Raw genomic sequence first — 17,823 nt, forward strand, 5'->3', positions numbered from 1 at the left:
GTAACAAATCTGCTGCTGCTGCTGAATGTTTAAATGCTGAAGGAGGTCATTTGGCTTGTCATCTCTGTGCTGACTCCTTGGAAGAGAATCCCACCAAGCCAAACTCCCTGCCTTCTCACATATGTAAGCAACATTGTGAAACAACATTCTTCCCTAAAAGAACACTGGTAAGCCAGTTTTAAATGATAACTCAATAGTTTTATGGTCATCATATCTTTTTATTCCAAGTTGATCCTTGAGCTCAATTTGTTTATGACATTACCTTTGTTGAGTTGTGTCACCATTCTTTTGGATTTGTGGACTTGTATTCCAAAATCACTGAGCTCCATTTTAGATTTTTGCTTTCCAATTAATGTGTGACTTTTTCACACTTACATGTAAAACATCTTTCATTGGTTTGGCAATATTATGCCTCTTTGTGAATTTTATTTATATTTTCTTGTGATTTGTTTCAATCTTTCTCGGTATTGATTACAACATATCAGTTCAACTGCTGGACTGGGATCTGCGGAGGCATGTTGAGATGTTTGTCATTGACATACTTTAGGAGCAATAAGAAGCCCTGATATGTGTGGCAATTGCCTGGGAGGTTGGAATTTCTGATGGGCTGTAAAGGACACTGACAGAATATCTCTGACACTGATCTTGGGTAGGATGCTGGGAGTAGAGCTATGAGACTGACCCAGATTCTTGCCCCAGATTACTCCCCCTTTTTAATTTCAGATGTATTCGTAACCTCAGTCTCGGCCACCCTCAGAACCACCTACTCACTCACTCCTCAAACATTCAAGCATCTGCTCACCCATCTTTGCACATAGTTGATCCCCACTCACTCACACCTTTATCAAGTCACCCATCCACCCACAGACTTACTCACCAGCTGACCCACTCGCTCATCCACTGACTGACACTTAAAAAATGAACATGAGCATGATAGCTGATGTTGTTTCACTTTGTGATGTTCCACTTTGGGAGTGCTTGCAGGGGATGGCTGTGATGTAGCGTTGCTGATATTGGAAGACCTGACTGCAAGGACACAAAAAAGGAAGGGTCCTGGTTTTTTCAAAGTCAATGGTCATACCTCCAGCACTGGGAGACAGTGAGGTCTGCAGACGATGGAGATCAGAGTTGAGAGTGTGTTGCTGGAAAAGCACAGTAGGGCAGGCAGCATCCGAGGAACAAGAAAATCGAGCCTCATTCCTGATGAAGGGCTCAGGCCTGAAACATCGATTTTCCTGCTCCTTGGATGCTGCCTGACCTGCTGTGCTTTTCCAATAACACACTCTTAACTCATATCTCCAGCACTGTTGCTTCCCAGGCGAACTGCAACAATACCAATGTCTAAAACTTTCTTAGAAATTATGGACAACAGCACTTTCTAAACTGATGTCGTGACACCACACTTTTCATTTTTTGCTACTTTGAATAGCTACCATCTTGCCTCCTCTTTGCTTTGTGGCTTGTAACCAGCTAGCTACCAATTCTGTTACACGTCTCTTGCAATGATCTTCAGGTGACATGGTGGCTCAGTGGTTAGCACTACTGCCTCACAAGCACCAGTATCCAGGGTTCAATTCCAGCCTCAGGCCACTGTGTGGAGTTTGCATGTTCTTCCTCTGTCTGTGTGGGTTTCCTTCAGGTGCTCCAGTTTCCTCCCAGAATCCAAAGATGTGAAGGTTAGATGAATTGGCTATGGTAAATTGCCCATCATGTTCAGGGATGTGTAAGTTAGGGGGTAATGTAGAGTAATAGGGTGGGGGAATGGGTCTGAGAGGGTTACTCTTTGGGGGGTCAGTGTAGATGTGTTGGGCCAAATGACTTGTTTCCAGACTGTAGGGATTCTATTCGTTAGTCTCTCATGTGGAACTTTACAAAGGTCACTGGATAGCTAGATAAATTACATCTCCCATGATACTGTAAAACCATCTCTCTACTACCTCTTCAAAAATTCAATGAAGTTGATTAACAAAATTTTCCTTATTGACACCCATGCATACAATCCATTATTATATTTTTGATTTCTCTTTTACCCCTTTAGGAAAGATTTCATTATTTTTCATTCACTGATACTCTGCTGACTGATTTATAGCTCCCTTGTCATTTTCCATTTCTCTTCTTTAATACAGATGTAATAACAGCTGTAGTCTGGCACAGCACCTTTTTTTATAAATACATACATCTTGTGTGTTCTGGCATAGCACATTGAATGAGTTTGTGGTGTGCATTATTTGAATTTGCCCATGTTAAAATGAAATTTGAAGGCTGATGTCTGCAAATTAATTGCAGTGTGGACTCCATGGGCCAAATAGCCTGCTTCCATTCTGTAGTGATTCTATGATTCCATGATATCTGCATACTATTACAAACTTTCCCTTTTGTTCTTTCCTCCCCTCAGGTTTACATCCAGCTTTTTTTGCCTCTGTATTTTGATAAAATCTTAGATTCATATTTTATTTCAATTGTGATGAAAAGTCATTGACCTGAAATGTTAGCTCGTTTCTCTCTCCACAGATGCTATCTGACTTATCCTTCCCTTTGTTATTTCATCACTAATGAGGTCAACATTTCCCTTGAACTTAATGATATGTTGTGCCTTTTCAAAGAGCAGTTACTGTTTTTACTCGTGTAAAAGTCGAACTCACGTAAAGGTCGACCCCTTACTTTCAGCCAAAAAAATCTTATATTTTCCATATATCTTGTGAAAAAGTTAACCCTACTATATTACATTATAAAACTCTTACAGAAGAAACTGTATGTTCCAATTAACCCACCTAAATGAAATTGCATTCATTCATTCATACTGGTAACTCTAGTCATCACTCTTTGTTTACTACATTGCATCTCTATTTGTTCATTCATAACTCTACTTAGCCCACTTGGTTTACGAAGCACGTTTTGATTCACTCATTCATTCAGACCAGTGTTAAGTCTATCGGTACTTATTGCACATTGTTCAGTACATATCCAAAAGTTATTTTCATGAAAAAGTTAATCATTTTAATGGTGCCATTATATCTGAATAAAACTGAGATATATTAGCCCCATATATCTTTAATTCTTCAACAAATTTGTTAATGTTGCTGAGGATCATTACATACAAGAGTAAATGGGAGGGAAATGGAAGATTTTGGCGGGAAAGCTCAAGACATTTACGCATTCAGAACTTAATAAATGTTTCATTTTAGGTATGCTATTATAACAGGCCATGATAATGATGAACAATGTGATTTTACAGGATTTCAATGAATCTTTTACATATTAAATTTTTGTATCAGTATATATAAATAAAATTTCCTTCCAGTAATTCATTCTTGTTTCTCTTGCTTTTATCCAGTAATTATCTTTACTGTAATTCATTATGTTTTTCTTCTTTACCCAGGATTAGTTGAGCGATCAAATCAACTTCTGCTTATAATACAGTATTCCGAACTGCAACTTCAATTTCAGCCCCTCAACACTTGTGCCCACGTAATAGACGACCCTATAAATTGAACCTTTAAGAATAGCCTAAAAAATTTGATTTTTACACAAATATATATGGTAAGTGTCAACCATATTGCTGTGGCTTTCAGGTCACAAGCTGTTCAAGGCCCAGTAAAGGATGGTCAGTCTCTTTTTGTGAAGGACAGTAGAAAACCAGATGGGTATTTACGATACAAGTACTTCTTCTCTAATGTGATGGTTGTATTCTTGTGCAACTCTATAGAAAAATTGCACATTAGAAACAGCGCTTAAAGTGTTAGCGATACAATCGTGTTACAGCCAACACACGTTTTGTCAATCGTATTTCATCAAATTTGCATTACTGAAACGCACATTATGGCAGAATGAACTGTAATTTATAATAGTTGCATTGGATGGATTCCAATTTCGGATTTTGTTGTATGAAATAGAAGCTGGAGTGGCTGGAACTTCTTTCACTGGATCATTGGAGGTTGAGGGGTGATCTTATGGAGGTTTATAAAATCATGAGAGGATACAGATAAGGTGAATGGCAGGTGCCTTTTCCCAGGATGGGGGACTTCAACAGTGGGAGGTATATTTTTACGGTCAGAGAAGAAAGGTTTTAAAAAGACATGAGGGGCAATTTCTTTTGCACAGAGTGTGATTCACATGTAGAATGAATTTCCTGAAGAAGTGTTGGATGTGGGCTCAGTTACAATGTTTACAAGATATTTAAATAAGTACATGAATAGGAAAGGTTTGGGATTGTGGTTAGCATGGATTGGTTGGACAGAAGGGTCCATTTCCACGCTCTTTGACTGTGTGATTCTAACTGAAATTTCACCAGCATCCAGAGTGGCATTCCAACCCCTGTTCTGTCCCCCAGAGTGAAACAGGTATTTTATGAGTACTTCTGAATATTTTAATCACTTTCTGTTTGGTTTTAGAGGTTGCAATAAACAAATCCTATTTGAATAATGTTGATTATATCAAAGTAAATATTTTAGTCAAAATGTGTTAGGTGATTGGTGTCCAGTTACATTTCCCACTTCCCTACATTTGCCTAGACTTTCTGCAAGGCCAGATAGGTTTTCCTGCTGTATAGAGGGGAGTTACATGTCAAGCCCCTCTAGAATCCCATCAAAGCAGACTGAGGGAATTGCTTAGAAGTAGAAGAAAATATCCATTTAAATTGCAGATTTCAGAGGGTTCCTGTTAAGTTAATAGTTACACGAGATAAGTGAAAAGCTAAGAAACTAGTCTAACTCCTGACATCTAAATTACCACACACATCCCCAACTACACCTCCCTAAGATGCCTTAAAATTGCTGAACTCTGACCTACACCCCATTCTCCCAGACCCAATTGAGAATGGACTCTTGGCGCTGGAAGCAGCTAGAGTGAGAACTCCGGTCAGTGGTAGGCCTGAGACCTGGACTCTTAGTGGCGCACATTCTTTGGAGTGGGGACTACTAGGGGGCAGTAGGCTTGAAGCTTGGACTCTTAGCGGCAGAAGTGCCCAGAGCCTGGATTCTTGGTGGTGTCATACAGCAGCTGAGCCAGAATACCCTGGGCCATTAGTGTCATGGTGTCATCACTGCTGTTCTTGGAGCACAACTCCTTGAGAACTGGAACACTTTCCACAGACTTTGTCATAGACCTGGAGGTGTGTGTGAGACCCAATTTGCACAAAAGATAAACTCTGAATTAAATAATTTATTTTATTGTTTTTGGAGCTCAAAATGGTGCTGGATTGTGACAACAAAGCACTTACCACTGTATCTTCAAGGTATATGTGACAATAAAATTATTAATTAGTTAAGTAATTCATTCATTCATTCTCCTGTCTCTCAGCAACAGAAACCCCTCACACTTGCTGAGACCTGACATGCTGTCCTTTCCACTGGGACCAAACACTCCTGTACTACCATTGGCACCTCACACCTTGTCGTTGCCAGACTCAATACTGTAGCAACTTCCCACCAGAACTAATATACTGAAACCACCCCACTCAGCACTCAACCCTACATCTTTTACACAGCTTCCAAGCCACCTGCTACTCTATCAATTCTACCACACTCAGCATACGTACTTACCCTTGACCAGTAACCAACAAAGTGGCTGTTTGAGCTGCTGAACACTTAATTCACAAAACAGATCAATTATCACTATGAAAATGAGATATGATTTGACTACTCCCAAATATCCTGCACTGGGAACCTGTTGGATTTAAGTTAAGCTCCATATTTCAATAGGAGTTGTGATCAGAATCTCTTGCGCAAACTGCGTAGCTGTTTCTGAATGGAAAAATGTAAGAAAAGAGAGCTAATCTGACTGGGATTGCGACTCATCAGAAAAGCTAGCCTAACATATGTGCAGTTCTGGACTGCTGTGCATGTTGTGCCATTGGATTTAGCCTCACAATAATACTTCCGTGTTCAAAACCTGTCAAAAAACGGTTCCAGAAACTCAGCACCCACGGACCAGTTAAACTGGGAACTTTCCTCGTCACAGTGGACATTTCCGCACTCCACACCAGCATCCCCCACAATGATGGCATCGCGGCAACAACCTCAGTACTCAACACCAACAACTGCCAATCTCCAAACACCATCCTACAACTCGGTTTTATCCTTGATCACAATGTCTTCACCTTTGACAATCAGTTCTTCATCCAGACACATGGAACAGCCATGGGGACCAAATTTGCACCCCAATTTGCCAACATTTTTATGCACAGATTTAAACAAGACTTCTTCTCTCTGCAAGATCTTCAACCAACATGATACGCCAGGTACATTGACGACATTTTCTTCCTCTGGACCCATGGCAAGGAGTCACTGATAAAACTACACAGTGACATCAACATGTTTCATCCCAACATCAAACTCACCATGGACTACTCTCGACTATCTGTCTCATTCTTGGATACATGCATTTCCATCAAGGATGGACACCTCAGCACCACACTCTACCACAAACCCACAGACAACCTCACAATGCTACACTTCTCCAGCTTCCACCCAAAACATATTAAAACAGGCATCCCCTATGAACAAACCCTACGCGTACACCGGATCTGCTCAGATGAGGAGGAATGTGACGGACACCTGGAAGTACTCAGGGATGCCCTCACAAAAATGGGGTGCGATGCCCAACTCATCGACCACCAGTTGTGACGTGCCACAGCAAGGAACCGTAATGACCTCCTCAGGAGACAGACATGTGCTGTAACTGACAGGGTATCCTTCGTTGTTCAGTATTTCCCAGGAGCTGAAAAACTATGCCATGTTCTTCGTGACCTGCAATACATTATCAATGAGGATGAGCATCTCACCAAGACCGTCCCCACACCTTCACTACTTGCCTTTAAACCTGAGAATGTAACTTTTTAAAAAAGGTTTTGTGAATTACACATGAAAGAAGTGAAACTATCATGGTATTCAAACAGATGAAAGACTTAACAATCAATTTTTCAATGTATAATTTCAGTTACATCACACTGTAAATTTTTGCTATAAATTCTGTGTATTAGGATTGAGCCCTCCACTACCACCTGATGAAGGAGTGACGCTGCTAAAGCTAATGTGCTTCCGATTAAACCTGTTGGACTATAACCTGGTGTTGTGTGATTTTTAACTTTCAATGCGTAGTCACTGTTTAAGTTATCATTGCGATCCTTATTTAATAATCACAGGTTACTATCAAATTAGTACAACTGAAAGCATGAGGGGCATATATAAGAAACAAATCCCTTTGTTTACTACATTGATTCATGAATAAGCGTTGCAAGGTCTAAACTAAAATAATAAACTAGAAAACATTTTTTGACAGGTAAATTCTAAATCATGCAATATATGTGACCTACTGGGTGGTGTATATAAAGGATGATTGATATAATAAGCCATCCACATGGTGAATCCCCAATAAAAGACACATCCCTGGAAATAAAAAAAAACAATAAAGTTAAACAGCATTTATGGGTTTAAAATTGCTTTGAAAGAATGTGCCCTTTGAAAGAAGAAGTTTTGGAATTTAAATTGACAAAATTGGTAGTTTCTGGAAGCAGATTATTTTTCCATTTTTCCCTCAAATAACAGTACTTCAATATGACAAAATTATTGATCAATACATTTCATGAGAAAATTAAACTAAACTTTCATTTCTTCATTTTCTGACCTTTCATTCAGGAGTTCTAATTTAACAGTTTGTGTTTTAAAAAGTTTAAAGTCCAGTTATTATTCTTTGTGTAGATTCAATCTTGCTTTTTTTTCCCCAGAAATAAATTAAATATAGTTATATAACAATTTTTCAATAATACTTAGAACTCATAAAAAGAATAATATTCCATAACTTTCAAGCAGTGAAAGTGAGATATGAAACTTGGTTCATCCATCTAAGCATCACTATATCATTTTGGCTTTCACAATTCTATGTAGCTAGGGCCAAGGTTGGTTTGCTATTTTTCATTTAAATGTTCCCCCGTTTCTACTGAGCAGCCTCGTATGAATATATAGCCCGAAAACAAATTTGATTTTCCAACCTCTTCTTCATCTATCTACCACTGACACTGTCAATCACTTTCTATATGAATATTTCAATTTGCTAGTTATTAACACAAAATGTAGTCAATAAATTACCTCTTTTGTAGAGTCTTTCTTCCTATTTAAATAACATTTATTGTTAAGTATATAATTTTCTAGGGAAACCACGTGCTGAACACAAATATTGAAGTCTCCTGAAGAATGCTGGTATGTCATGTCATTTCTGATGCTAAGGCATTGGATTTTAGCAATCTAAACTTTGGGCAGTTTGTCCTGCCTGGTCAGTTTAGAGTTGTGAATCATGGTCAATCCTCAATGGAAGAGTAGCTCAAATGATCCAACTCCTGCTCCTATATCACATGTTCACAAAGAAATACTGGCTACTGGATAATGAATAATGTGTCCCACAGCTCATTAGTGGGACCACATCTGGAGTACAGTGTACAACACAAGGCTCCTTATTCAAGGAAGGATTTTCAAGATGGCGGCTATGTAGTAGTTCTACGTTAGGGTTCTTGGCCTGGGTTCATCTGCTTCTGTCTTTTTTCTTTGTTTCTTTTTTTTCTTAATTTATCTTTAAAGGCCTATGTGGCATCTTCAGCAGGGTGAGAGCAAGTTCAGCCTCCCAACCCTGGCAATAGAAGCAGCTGCTCCCAGTGAGCAGTGGTGGTCGCTAAGGCAATCGGTCTTCCCAGGTCTTTTTTTCCATAGGGGAATGTGTTGGTTGGGACCAGACCACAGATCCACGGCCAGCTCTGACTGTGGTGCTGATGTCACAGAGGCTTCAGTGTTGTTAGTGGAGGAGGCTGATGACTGGTGGCAACATCTGGAGGACAACCAGAGAGGGACCAGGAGGTCAGATACTAGGTCCATGGCTCCACCTCCAGCATGGGAGTGTCAGTGACAGCAGAAGTGGGCCCATAACTGAGACCCCGGAGCCCATTAGAGACTACCACAGATGTCAAGCAACAAAGGAGGAGAAGCAGAGGGTAACAAGATGAAGAGGGAATGATAACCTCTATTGCAGTAAACTCTTGCATTTGCACTCAGTGTTTCAAGATAGCACTGGAGCATTTCAAAACCTTGCAGTTTGCAACATCCAAACACTTTTCACTGTATTTTTATATACACGTGACAATAAATTTAAATCTAAATGCGACAGATGCATTTCAGAGAAAGTTGACCAGACTAATATCTGGAATGGGAGAAAGTGAGAACTGTAGATGCTGGAGATCAGAGTCAAAAAGTGTGGGGCTGGAAAAGCGCAGCAGGTCAGGCAGCATCCGAGGAGCAGGAGAGTTGACGTTTCAGACATAAGACCTTCATGAGGAAAGGTCCAGTTGTCTTATGAGGGATGTTTGGCCAGACCACATTGTTTTTCCATTAGTGTGTATAAGACTAAGAAATGACTGAATTGACATATATAAAATCCTGAGGGATCTTGATGGGGTAGATGTGGAGTGATATTACCCAGTGTGGGCAGATTGTGAACAAGTGTTCACTGTTTCAAAATAAGAACTTGCCTATTTAAGACAGAGATGAGGAATTTTCTTTTCTTTCTCCACTGTATCTTGAAACTCTCAGCAGAAGCAGAATTTTCTGTTTATTTTGAAAAGGCAAGGTAGATAGCTTCTGGATGAGCAAGGGAGTGAAAAGTTATCTTAATATGTAGGAATGTAGAGGAATCAGATCAGCCATTATTCTATCAAATCGCAGTGTGGGCTAAAAGAATTAAGCGGCCGACCCTTGATTTTCATTTGTATACTCTTTGAAAGCTTTTGAAAATATTTTAGCTATTGAACAGGGGTGGACAATAATCCAATTCACTCAATTTTTGAGATCTGCAAACTCTTAATAGAATCCTAGAATTATCATATGAAAGGAAGCATGGTTTGAATTCCACCAACTCCTGCACTAAGAGGGATCAGTTAGATTTCAGGTATACTCTGGGGTTGTAAGTTCAGGTCAGAAATAAGGGGTTCACTCCTCACACAAATTAAGTAGGAACAGAGTGGGAATCCAACAGTGACAATTGTTGGAAAATTTGGGCCAAAATGCTTTACCCAGCAAATTAATTGCAGTGCAACTGTGGATGTCACCCCAAGGCATATGCACACATTATGTTTAGTATCTCACTCATATGCATTGTATCACCCACAACTTAAGGCATGCCACAGCTGTATAAAGCTTTGGTTAGGGTGCAGATGAAGTACTCCAATGTGTTTTGGGCAGCACATTTCATAAATGATATATTTGGACTTGCCAGGACTAAAAGGGTTAACTTATCAATCCTGGTTACTTAGAGAGGGTTTGTAAACTTACCAGTATTTCAGTTGTATAAGTGAAAAAGCTATTAATTTGAGGATAGGGAGCAACTGTTTGCTATGTAAGGAGGGGCTCCAGCTCGAACAAACTAGCATAATCTTAAAGATAGAGCTAACTCTTCAGCATGATGTTGGAAAGCACAAAATGTGAAAACCTGTAAACCATTCCCTTGAAAATCTGTTGAAGCTCGAATAATTAAAAATTCCCAATAGACACTTGAATTCAAAAGGCTGATTGGTCTTTTTCTGGTCCTGTGCTTTTTCATGCTCCTGCATGTACTGACTCCTCTGGGCCTAGCACTTATCAAACCCTCCACAAGTTAAAATCCTTCTACTAATGACTATTAAATCCTCTCCTGGACTCAACAGATTTTACTCATCTGTTTAACTATGTATTCTCAACAATATAAAATATTTGGAAACGTCAAATAAAGTAGTGTAATATTTGGTTTAAAGATTTTCCTGAAAGTTTACCTAAATTCTGCATTCTAGTCATTCTGAAAGGGGAAGACCTAGGAAGGATTTTAACTATTTGTGCAATAGGTTAATGTTTGATGACTTTTTATCAACTCCAGCTCTCATCTCCACAGTGACATTACACCACAGATCACATTGTCTCTCACCCATATTTATTGCTTAGTTTTTACTGAATTAGCATAAATGCAGTTAAACCTGCAAACCTGAATTATTTGCAATATATATTTACATTTTATGACACCAATTTGGATTAAAAATATGCCGGACATTTATAAAAAAGAACTTTGAACAGGTTGACTTTCTTTATGAAAAATACTAACATATGTATCTAGTAAAACAAAATGGCTGTGGGAGGCAGTACACCTCTCATTTCTTTTGAGAATAAAGGAGATAAACCCTATGGGAAATAAAAGATAGATTACATGCCAGTCTAATATCTCTATTATCCATTGTTCAGCATCAGTGCTGTCCTGCATGACATTGTAACAGGTCTCTGAAAAACAAAAGTTAAAGCTCCACCACATACCATTCAGATAAAGATTTATTGAAGCTACCTCATGATAACATTTGATCTTAATCCAATCCACGAGCTAAAATATTGAAGAAATTAATAATGTTCGTAAACACTGTGACTGCACTATAAAATCACTATGGTGAGGAAAATGAAGGGCAATTTAGGAAATAAGGCTTGCTAATGGCTGTGTTAATGCTTACCTTCAGCATCTTCTTCAGAGCTGTGTTTCCATTTGTAAAGCTGTGCACAAAGAGAGTTTCAAGGATTTGCTTGATGTAGTGAAGGGAGTGGCAGATGCAAGCTAAGCTTAAAGGCAAGGTGGAGGAAGAAAATATACAGAAATAATTTAGAAAGGTAAATTTTTGTCAAAATTTTTGCATGTTGCTATCAATTAGGACTAAGTGTCCATTTCTTGTTGTTTGAGTTATTATTGATATCTGGGTTTCTGTTGTCCTGCTTACTACACGGGAATTTCGATGGTATATTTGATTCCAGAAATTGCTTCTAGTTGGCAGGCAGAAAAATTCTACAGAATCTTAAACTCCATTGGAACCAAAGGCATTAGTCATGAGGAACACAGATGGCAATATAATCTCCCAAGCTAAAGCAGAGATCTTTATCTGTCATAAAAGGATCCCACTGAAACTCTGGAGAAGTCTGATCATCCAATTTCTAACCTGCTCATTAGCACAGTTCATAACACACACATCTGTCTAACAAGCAGTCATTCTCTAAAGTGAATGCCAGCCTGTGGCTTAATCATTGTCGTCCTGCCTCTGACAAACACTGCAGTGTTAAAATCTGGCTCTGCACCATCAAATGGGGATCAAATGGGCTGGTGTCAAATGGGGATCAGGGTAGCTGGCGTGTATGGGAACTCTACCTCATCAGCTATGGTAGCCCAAAAACTTTCCTTTATATATGGTTTATTACCTCAAAGTGCTGATAAAACGATGGTTGTTCATGGAATGATAGTTTACTTCATAGGCTGTCAGATTGCTAAGCAACTTGTGAATTCTTTCACCACTTTATACTCTTCCGCACAGGAAGAGTGCAAAGATATGAAAATACATCATTTCCTCAAGTTAACTTGCAATATGCAAATGGTCTTCCAGTGGTGACTTCTGATCATTTCAATATATCTCGTTTCTGTCCAATTCTCATTCAGAAGTTCATGTACTTATTTTTCTTTGAGTCATATTCTGCTTTGCTGAAATTTCACAATTAGCTCTTGCAAGTTATATTGTTTCGTGGTATCAACTGATTTCAGGCAACCAAACTACATGCTGGGCCAGAGTGCTCAAGGTGAGAAATCAGAGCCATAGGATTCAATCGCATAATGCAAATCACTGATGAAAATATGGTTAGTGTCCTACTCGTGCCAATCCAATTCTTGTACACAGCATTCCCAAATGTTTCTTTAAAAAACAGGACACATATTAAAAAAAATTGGCTTGTAGTGACCCACGTGCAATTTGCTAGGAATGCAGATTGATTTCGTAAAAATATTTTATCGAAACTTGAAGGGTTAATGATTTGCCAGAATCAGTTTGCAATGTTTGAAAACACTCAACCTCAAAATGAATTAAGTTTCTTTTGAGGCACAGGATGATGGCTGGATCAGATTAGTGTTCTACCTCATTTGGATTATAAGATGAAAGCATCAAATTCTAATTTCTTATGGCAAAATTTCTTCAACTTGTCTTCACCAAACACTGAAGTTTCCAACCAAGTTGGAATGGAAGGTGAAGAATAAAAATTCACTGCTTTTGGCAGGGAATGCTGGGTGGAAGAATTGGCAGCCATGTTGAGCATCTGTCAGCTCCAAAAGCCTTGGGATTGTTTCTGTGTTTATGCTGTCAATGAGGAACATTGGCTGAAGAGCTTGATTTTTCAACAGTTAGCAGCGACATGAGACACCCATAGCTGGTGTGCTGGGCTCACTGCTGACAAATTGAACTAATGGAATTGTGGCTTCAGTGTGAAGGAAAAATTTCAGCGAATAAGCACAGGGATTTTTGACATAAAATCGATAAGTCTGATCTCAAATTGTCTCACAATATGACCAGCTTGTTGATAACTAACAAACCATGTTTGTCTTTCCATGATTTGGTGATTTTGTTTTCAGACAATGCTTAATCAACAGGGCCAATGCAATTGAGGCCTCTTCAGTTTCACTAATAAATTGCACTTGTGCAGATATGAACAAACAACGAGAAGTTAATTAATTCATAACCCTTGGGTAATTCCTGGCAGAAAGAGGATTATTGGGCATTGAAGAACATATTTTCCAAAAAGATGAGAGTTTTGAAAACATTATTGCATTTCTTGATCTCAGGGGATGACAGGGCAATGAAATTTACACAGAAAAATAAGTGGAAAAAGGATTGCAATGGAAAAAAATGACATAAATAGCAGGTGGTGCATTCTCCTTATATAATCATGCCAAAGAGCTACCAGAGACATCATATATATTTTTTAAAAATACTTTCCATCCAATATTTCAGAGTTACTTCCACACACTGTTTGATTAATGTTAATAAGTTGATCCTTAGCTTTCTTCAAGAGTTAAAGCCTTCTCAAACTTCGGGACAATGATCTCAAATTAACCTGTCTGTTACTTGCCAGATATGAGATGGAGAAGGAGTGAGTTAAAATAATATGAAACACTTTTTAATCCTGCTGCTTTTCAGCCATGTTCCAATACAAATCTGCGAGCTGGGATATCTGGGCAGCATGGACGAGTTGGACCAAAGGGTCTGTTTCTGTGCTGACATCTCTATGACTCTATGACTCTATTAATGGGAGAACTTTGGGCTGCCTTGAGAAAAGATCCTCTCCTACCACTCCTGATGGTTGGAGGAACATCTGTCAGAGTTGCCAGTCTCCAGTTGGGGCAAAGACAGTGCGTTGAAAGAGCATAGATGTAAAAGGCAAAGGGAAGTCAGAATACAAAACCATATGTGGAAGGGAGAGAAGACAGGAAAGATTTGAGGTATGTAGTCTTGTAATGAGAAATGAAACAAAGAATAACTGATCACATAGAAATGGACAGGAAAGTTGTGGCCTTCATGCAGAGCTGCTCCATTTGTCCTGGATGATCATTTATTAACTTCTCACGCTTACTACATTGTCATTCAACAGTGGATACCACAAATGAATACCAATCCCAATGTATGATTGCAACTGTCTCCTGTACTCTCTGACACCCCCAGTAAATTTGGATTGTGGGTACTGGAGCTGGGGACTGACTCATGAGAAGTGTGCCCAATTCCAGTTCCACCATCGGAACCTGAGTACATATTATGAAATTCTAACTGTGTCTGCAGACAGCACAAATATTCAAGGTCCTCTCATTGGAGCTCTGGACTCAAAGATTGTGATTGACCATTATTATTACAACACACTGTACAAAGATGCTGTTTAAAAAAAGAGAAGGTGCATTACATGCTGGCTTAGGCAACAATGAATACATTTTTAAAAAATCATTGCCTGATCCTTTGGTACTGAATCTTTTCAGTACATAGATCTTTTCAGAATACAGATGTGTGCTTTCAGGAATGAATCATTATATCTTCGATGAAGCCTTAAAGAATTTCCTGTGAAAGTCACAATTGTTGAGATGTTTGCCCTGTCATGACACCAGGTCATCTGTGCTTGCTCATTTTTTGGATAAGAGGCTGTGAACATGAGGATGTCTTTTGTTGATAAAGGGCAAACAAGGTGAGTGAATATTTCTCTTCCATCTCCCTAAAGCTTGAATGGAAACTTCTGTATTGACAGCAACGTATTGTATGGTCATGTTTACTGGTCCCATTTAAGATGCTGTGGGTAGATTCATTGTCACCAATCTTTCTTCTTGGCTGAGTTATTGATATCAAGTGAAGAAGAATATCCACACAAAGTCTTCTGTGGAAGAGAAGCACTGTCTCAGAAAGGAATAGGTTTATTAAATAGCACTAACTAGTAAATAAGATAGCCAATGGGCCAAGGAGTAGCAGATGGAGTTTAATTTAGATAAATATGAGGTTCATCATTTTGGAAATGCAGGACTTATACACTTAATGGTAAGATCCTGAGGAATGTTGCCAAACAAAGAGACCTTGGAGTGCAGTTTCATAATTCTATGAAAGTGGAATTGCAGATAGACAAGATAATGAAGAAGACATTTGGTATGCATGCCTTTATTGATCAGTGTATTGAATATAGGAGTTAGGAGGCGCTGTTGCAGCTGTAAAGGTCATTGGTTAGATCACTTTTGGAATATTTATGTGCAATTCTGGTCTCCCTGCTATAGGAAATAAATTGCGAAACTTGAAAGCATTCAAAAGAGATTTACAAGGATGTTGCCAGGGTTGGAGAATTTGAGCTATAGGGAAAGGATGAATAGGCTGGGCCTTTTTTTCCCTGGAGTATTGGTGACTATGGGGTGACCTTATATAAGTTATTAAAATCATGAAGATCATTGCTAGGGTGAACAGCCAAGATCTTTTCCTTCAGGCAGGGGGAGTCCAAATCTAGAGGGCATAAGTTTAGGGTGAGAGGGGAAAGATTTAAAAGGGACCTATGATGCAACTTTATCACAGAGAGGGTGGTGCATGCTTGGAATGAGTTGTCAGAAAAAGTCATGGCAGCTGGTACAATTACAGTATTTAACAGGGTCTGGATGGGTACATGAATAGAAAGGATTTAAAGGGGTATGGGCCAAATGCTAGCAATTGGAACTAAATTACTTTAGGATCTCTGGTTCGCATGAATGAGTTGACACGAAGGGTCTATTTCCATGCTGTACATCTCTATGACTATATGACTCTAAATAAGGTTACACCTGAGTTACATGAGAGTCTCTTGTGAGGCATTCAGTTAGACTGAAGAATTAAGACTAGACTTAAGTGCACGTTACTGTTTGGCTACATTGCGCTTAGTACTAAACTTAAGATTGGTATTAACCCTCAGGCCTGGAACTGGTTAGCTCTTCCTTGGAATAGTCCTTTATATCCTGAGGGTGGAGTTTATCTTGAGATAGGTAAAAACAATAACTGCAGATGCTGGAAACCAGTTTATGGATTAGTGGTGCTGGAAGAGCACAGCAGTTCAGACAGCATCCGAGGAGCAGCAAAATCGACGTTTCGGGCAAAAGCCCTTCATCAGGAATAAAGCTAGAGGAGGAAAACCTCTTAACCCTTTCAGGTGTTAACTGCCCCATAAAACATATAGAACCTATGTTGCTTCTGCACTGAAGTGTTTGAAAGTTTAACAACAAATATACCAGACTATATACATTTGGATTTTCCAAGAAAACTTTCTGCTGATGAACTGAATAATTTTCGAGTGAGAGATAGCAAGAGAATTCAGTGCCAGACACTTCACAAACTGATTAACTGACTCATAGATTTAAGTGTTTAAAAAAAAGTATAACAAAAACCTCTATGTGACAAAAGACCAGATAAGAAGTTACTTACTGCACTACTGGGTGACGGCTGGAATGGTTTATCTCTTCTGTTTCATACAGATTTAGTATGCGAAAATAGAACAGCAAATAGATTAAGAGTCGCCCAGTATATTCTGTTAGAAACACCTGAAAGGAGAGGTAATCTATTTCAGCTTTACTAGTGAAGTTTCACAGAAGATCTGCCTAGAAAAAAATAATAACATCAAATATTTCCTTACTAGGTAGGCAAAAGTGAACCTGAACAGCGAGTAGGACTGATCCAGTGCAATGCTTTTGAGTTACTCCCTAAATTATGTGATTCACAATTATTTTCCACTTAGTGTGTCCAAGAGGCAGCTTGTGAACCAAGCAGCCTGTGAACTATTTTTCTTTTGTATATTTACTTTATAGAAAGGTGATTTGATTTATTTCAGTCTCCCAGTTCTGGAGACCTGGAGCATGGGTTGCCATCTTACATACATACATGGATTTATCTGCAGATTAATCAGGGAAAGAATCAGATTTAGATCTATGACCCTGGACTCAATGGATTCAATGTTTACTGCCTTCATGGAAAAAGAAAGACTTAGATATTTTTGTTTCTGGGCAGTTAGTGTTCCTTATCTCTGGTAAAATACTGGCAGCAGTCTAGTCAAACTCATCTGCACCTTTCTAAAGCCCTTACATATGCCTGGAATTATCCATAATTCTGCACCTGAGTCCTAACCAGAGATTGATAATAATCTTGCATCATTTCTTCAAGTTGTCCAAATCTGTGTTTTTTTAAGCATCTTATCCTTTATGATCACCTTTAGAGTTTTGTGTACATAGACATCAAGGTTTCTCTGTAATTTACACTTTACAGAATGACCATACACTGTCTTTCTATATTTGTGTTTCTATGTGCACAAGTAGATTCTAAGTTGCCCACTTAGAAGTGGGCTCCCAAACTGAATGAATGCCCCTGCTATAGTTTCAGCAAATTACGGACAATCCTAAAATCACCATTAATTTATATGTTACAGTCTTTACTGAGTCTTCCTTATTTTTTTCATAACCCGGCAGCCCTGGGTTGATGGTTGAGCTTTC

The 17,823-nt window shown here is 38.8% G+C and overlaps 1 protein-coding gene across 1 annotated transcript in view; it reads right to left on the bottom strand.

The window, feature by feature from the left end:
- LOC132826184 (trans-2,3-enoyl-CoA reductase-like) overlaps positions 1 to 17,823 on the bottom strand; it is a 129,551-nt gene that overhangs the window by 26,597 nt on the left and 85,131 nt on the right. The window contains exons 5-7 of the mRNA XM_060841832.1: positions 16,766 to 16,881; positions 11,504 to 11,609; positions 7,313 to 7,385 (exon numbers count right to left, since the gene is read on the bottom strand). Of these exons, the coding sequence (XP_060697815.1) occupies positions 7,313 to 7,385; positions 11,504 to 11,609; positions 16,766 to 16,881 (295 nt within the window). The remainder of the gene's footprint in view (positions 1 to 7,312; positions 7,386 to 11,503; positions 11,610 to 16,765; positions 16,882 to 17,823) is intronic.

The sequence above is a fragment of the Hemiscyllium ocellatum genome, chromosome 2 (genome assembly GCF_020745735.1).
Source record: "Hemiscyllium ocellatum isolate sHemOce1 chromosome 2, sHemOce1.pat.X.cur, whole genome shotgun sequence".
Lineage (NCBI taxonomy): Eukaryota > Metazoa > Chordata > Chondrichthyes > Orectolobiformes > Hemiscylliidae > Hemiscyllium > Hemiscyllium ocellatum.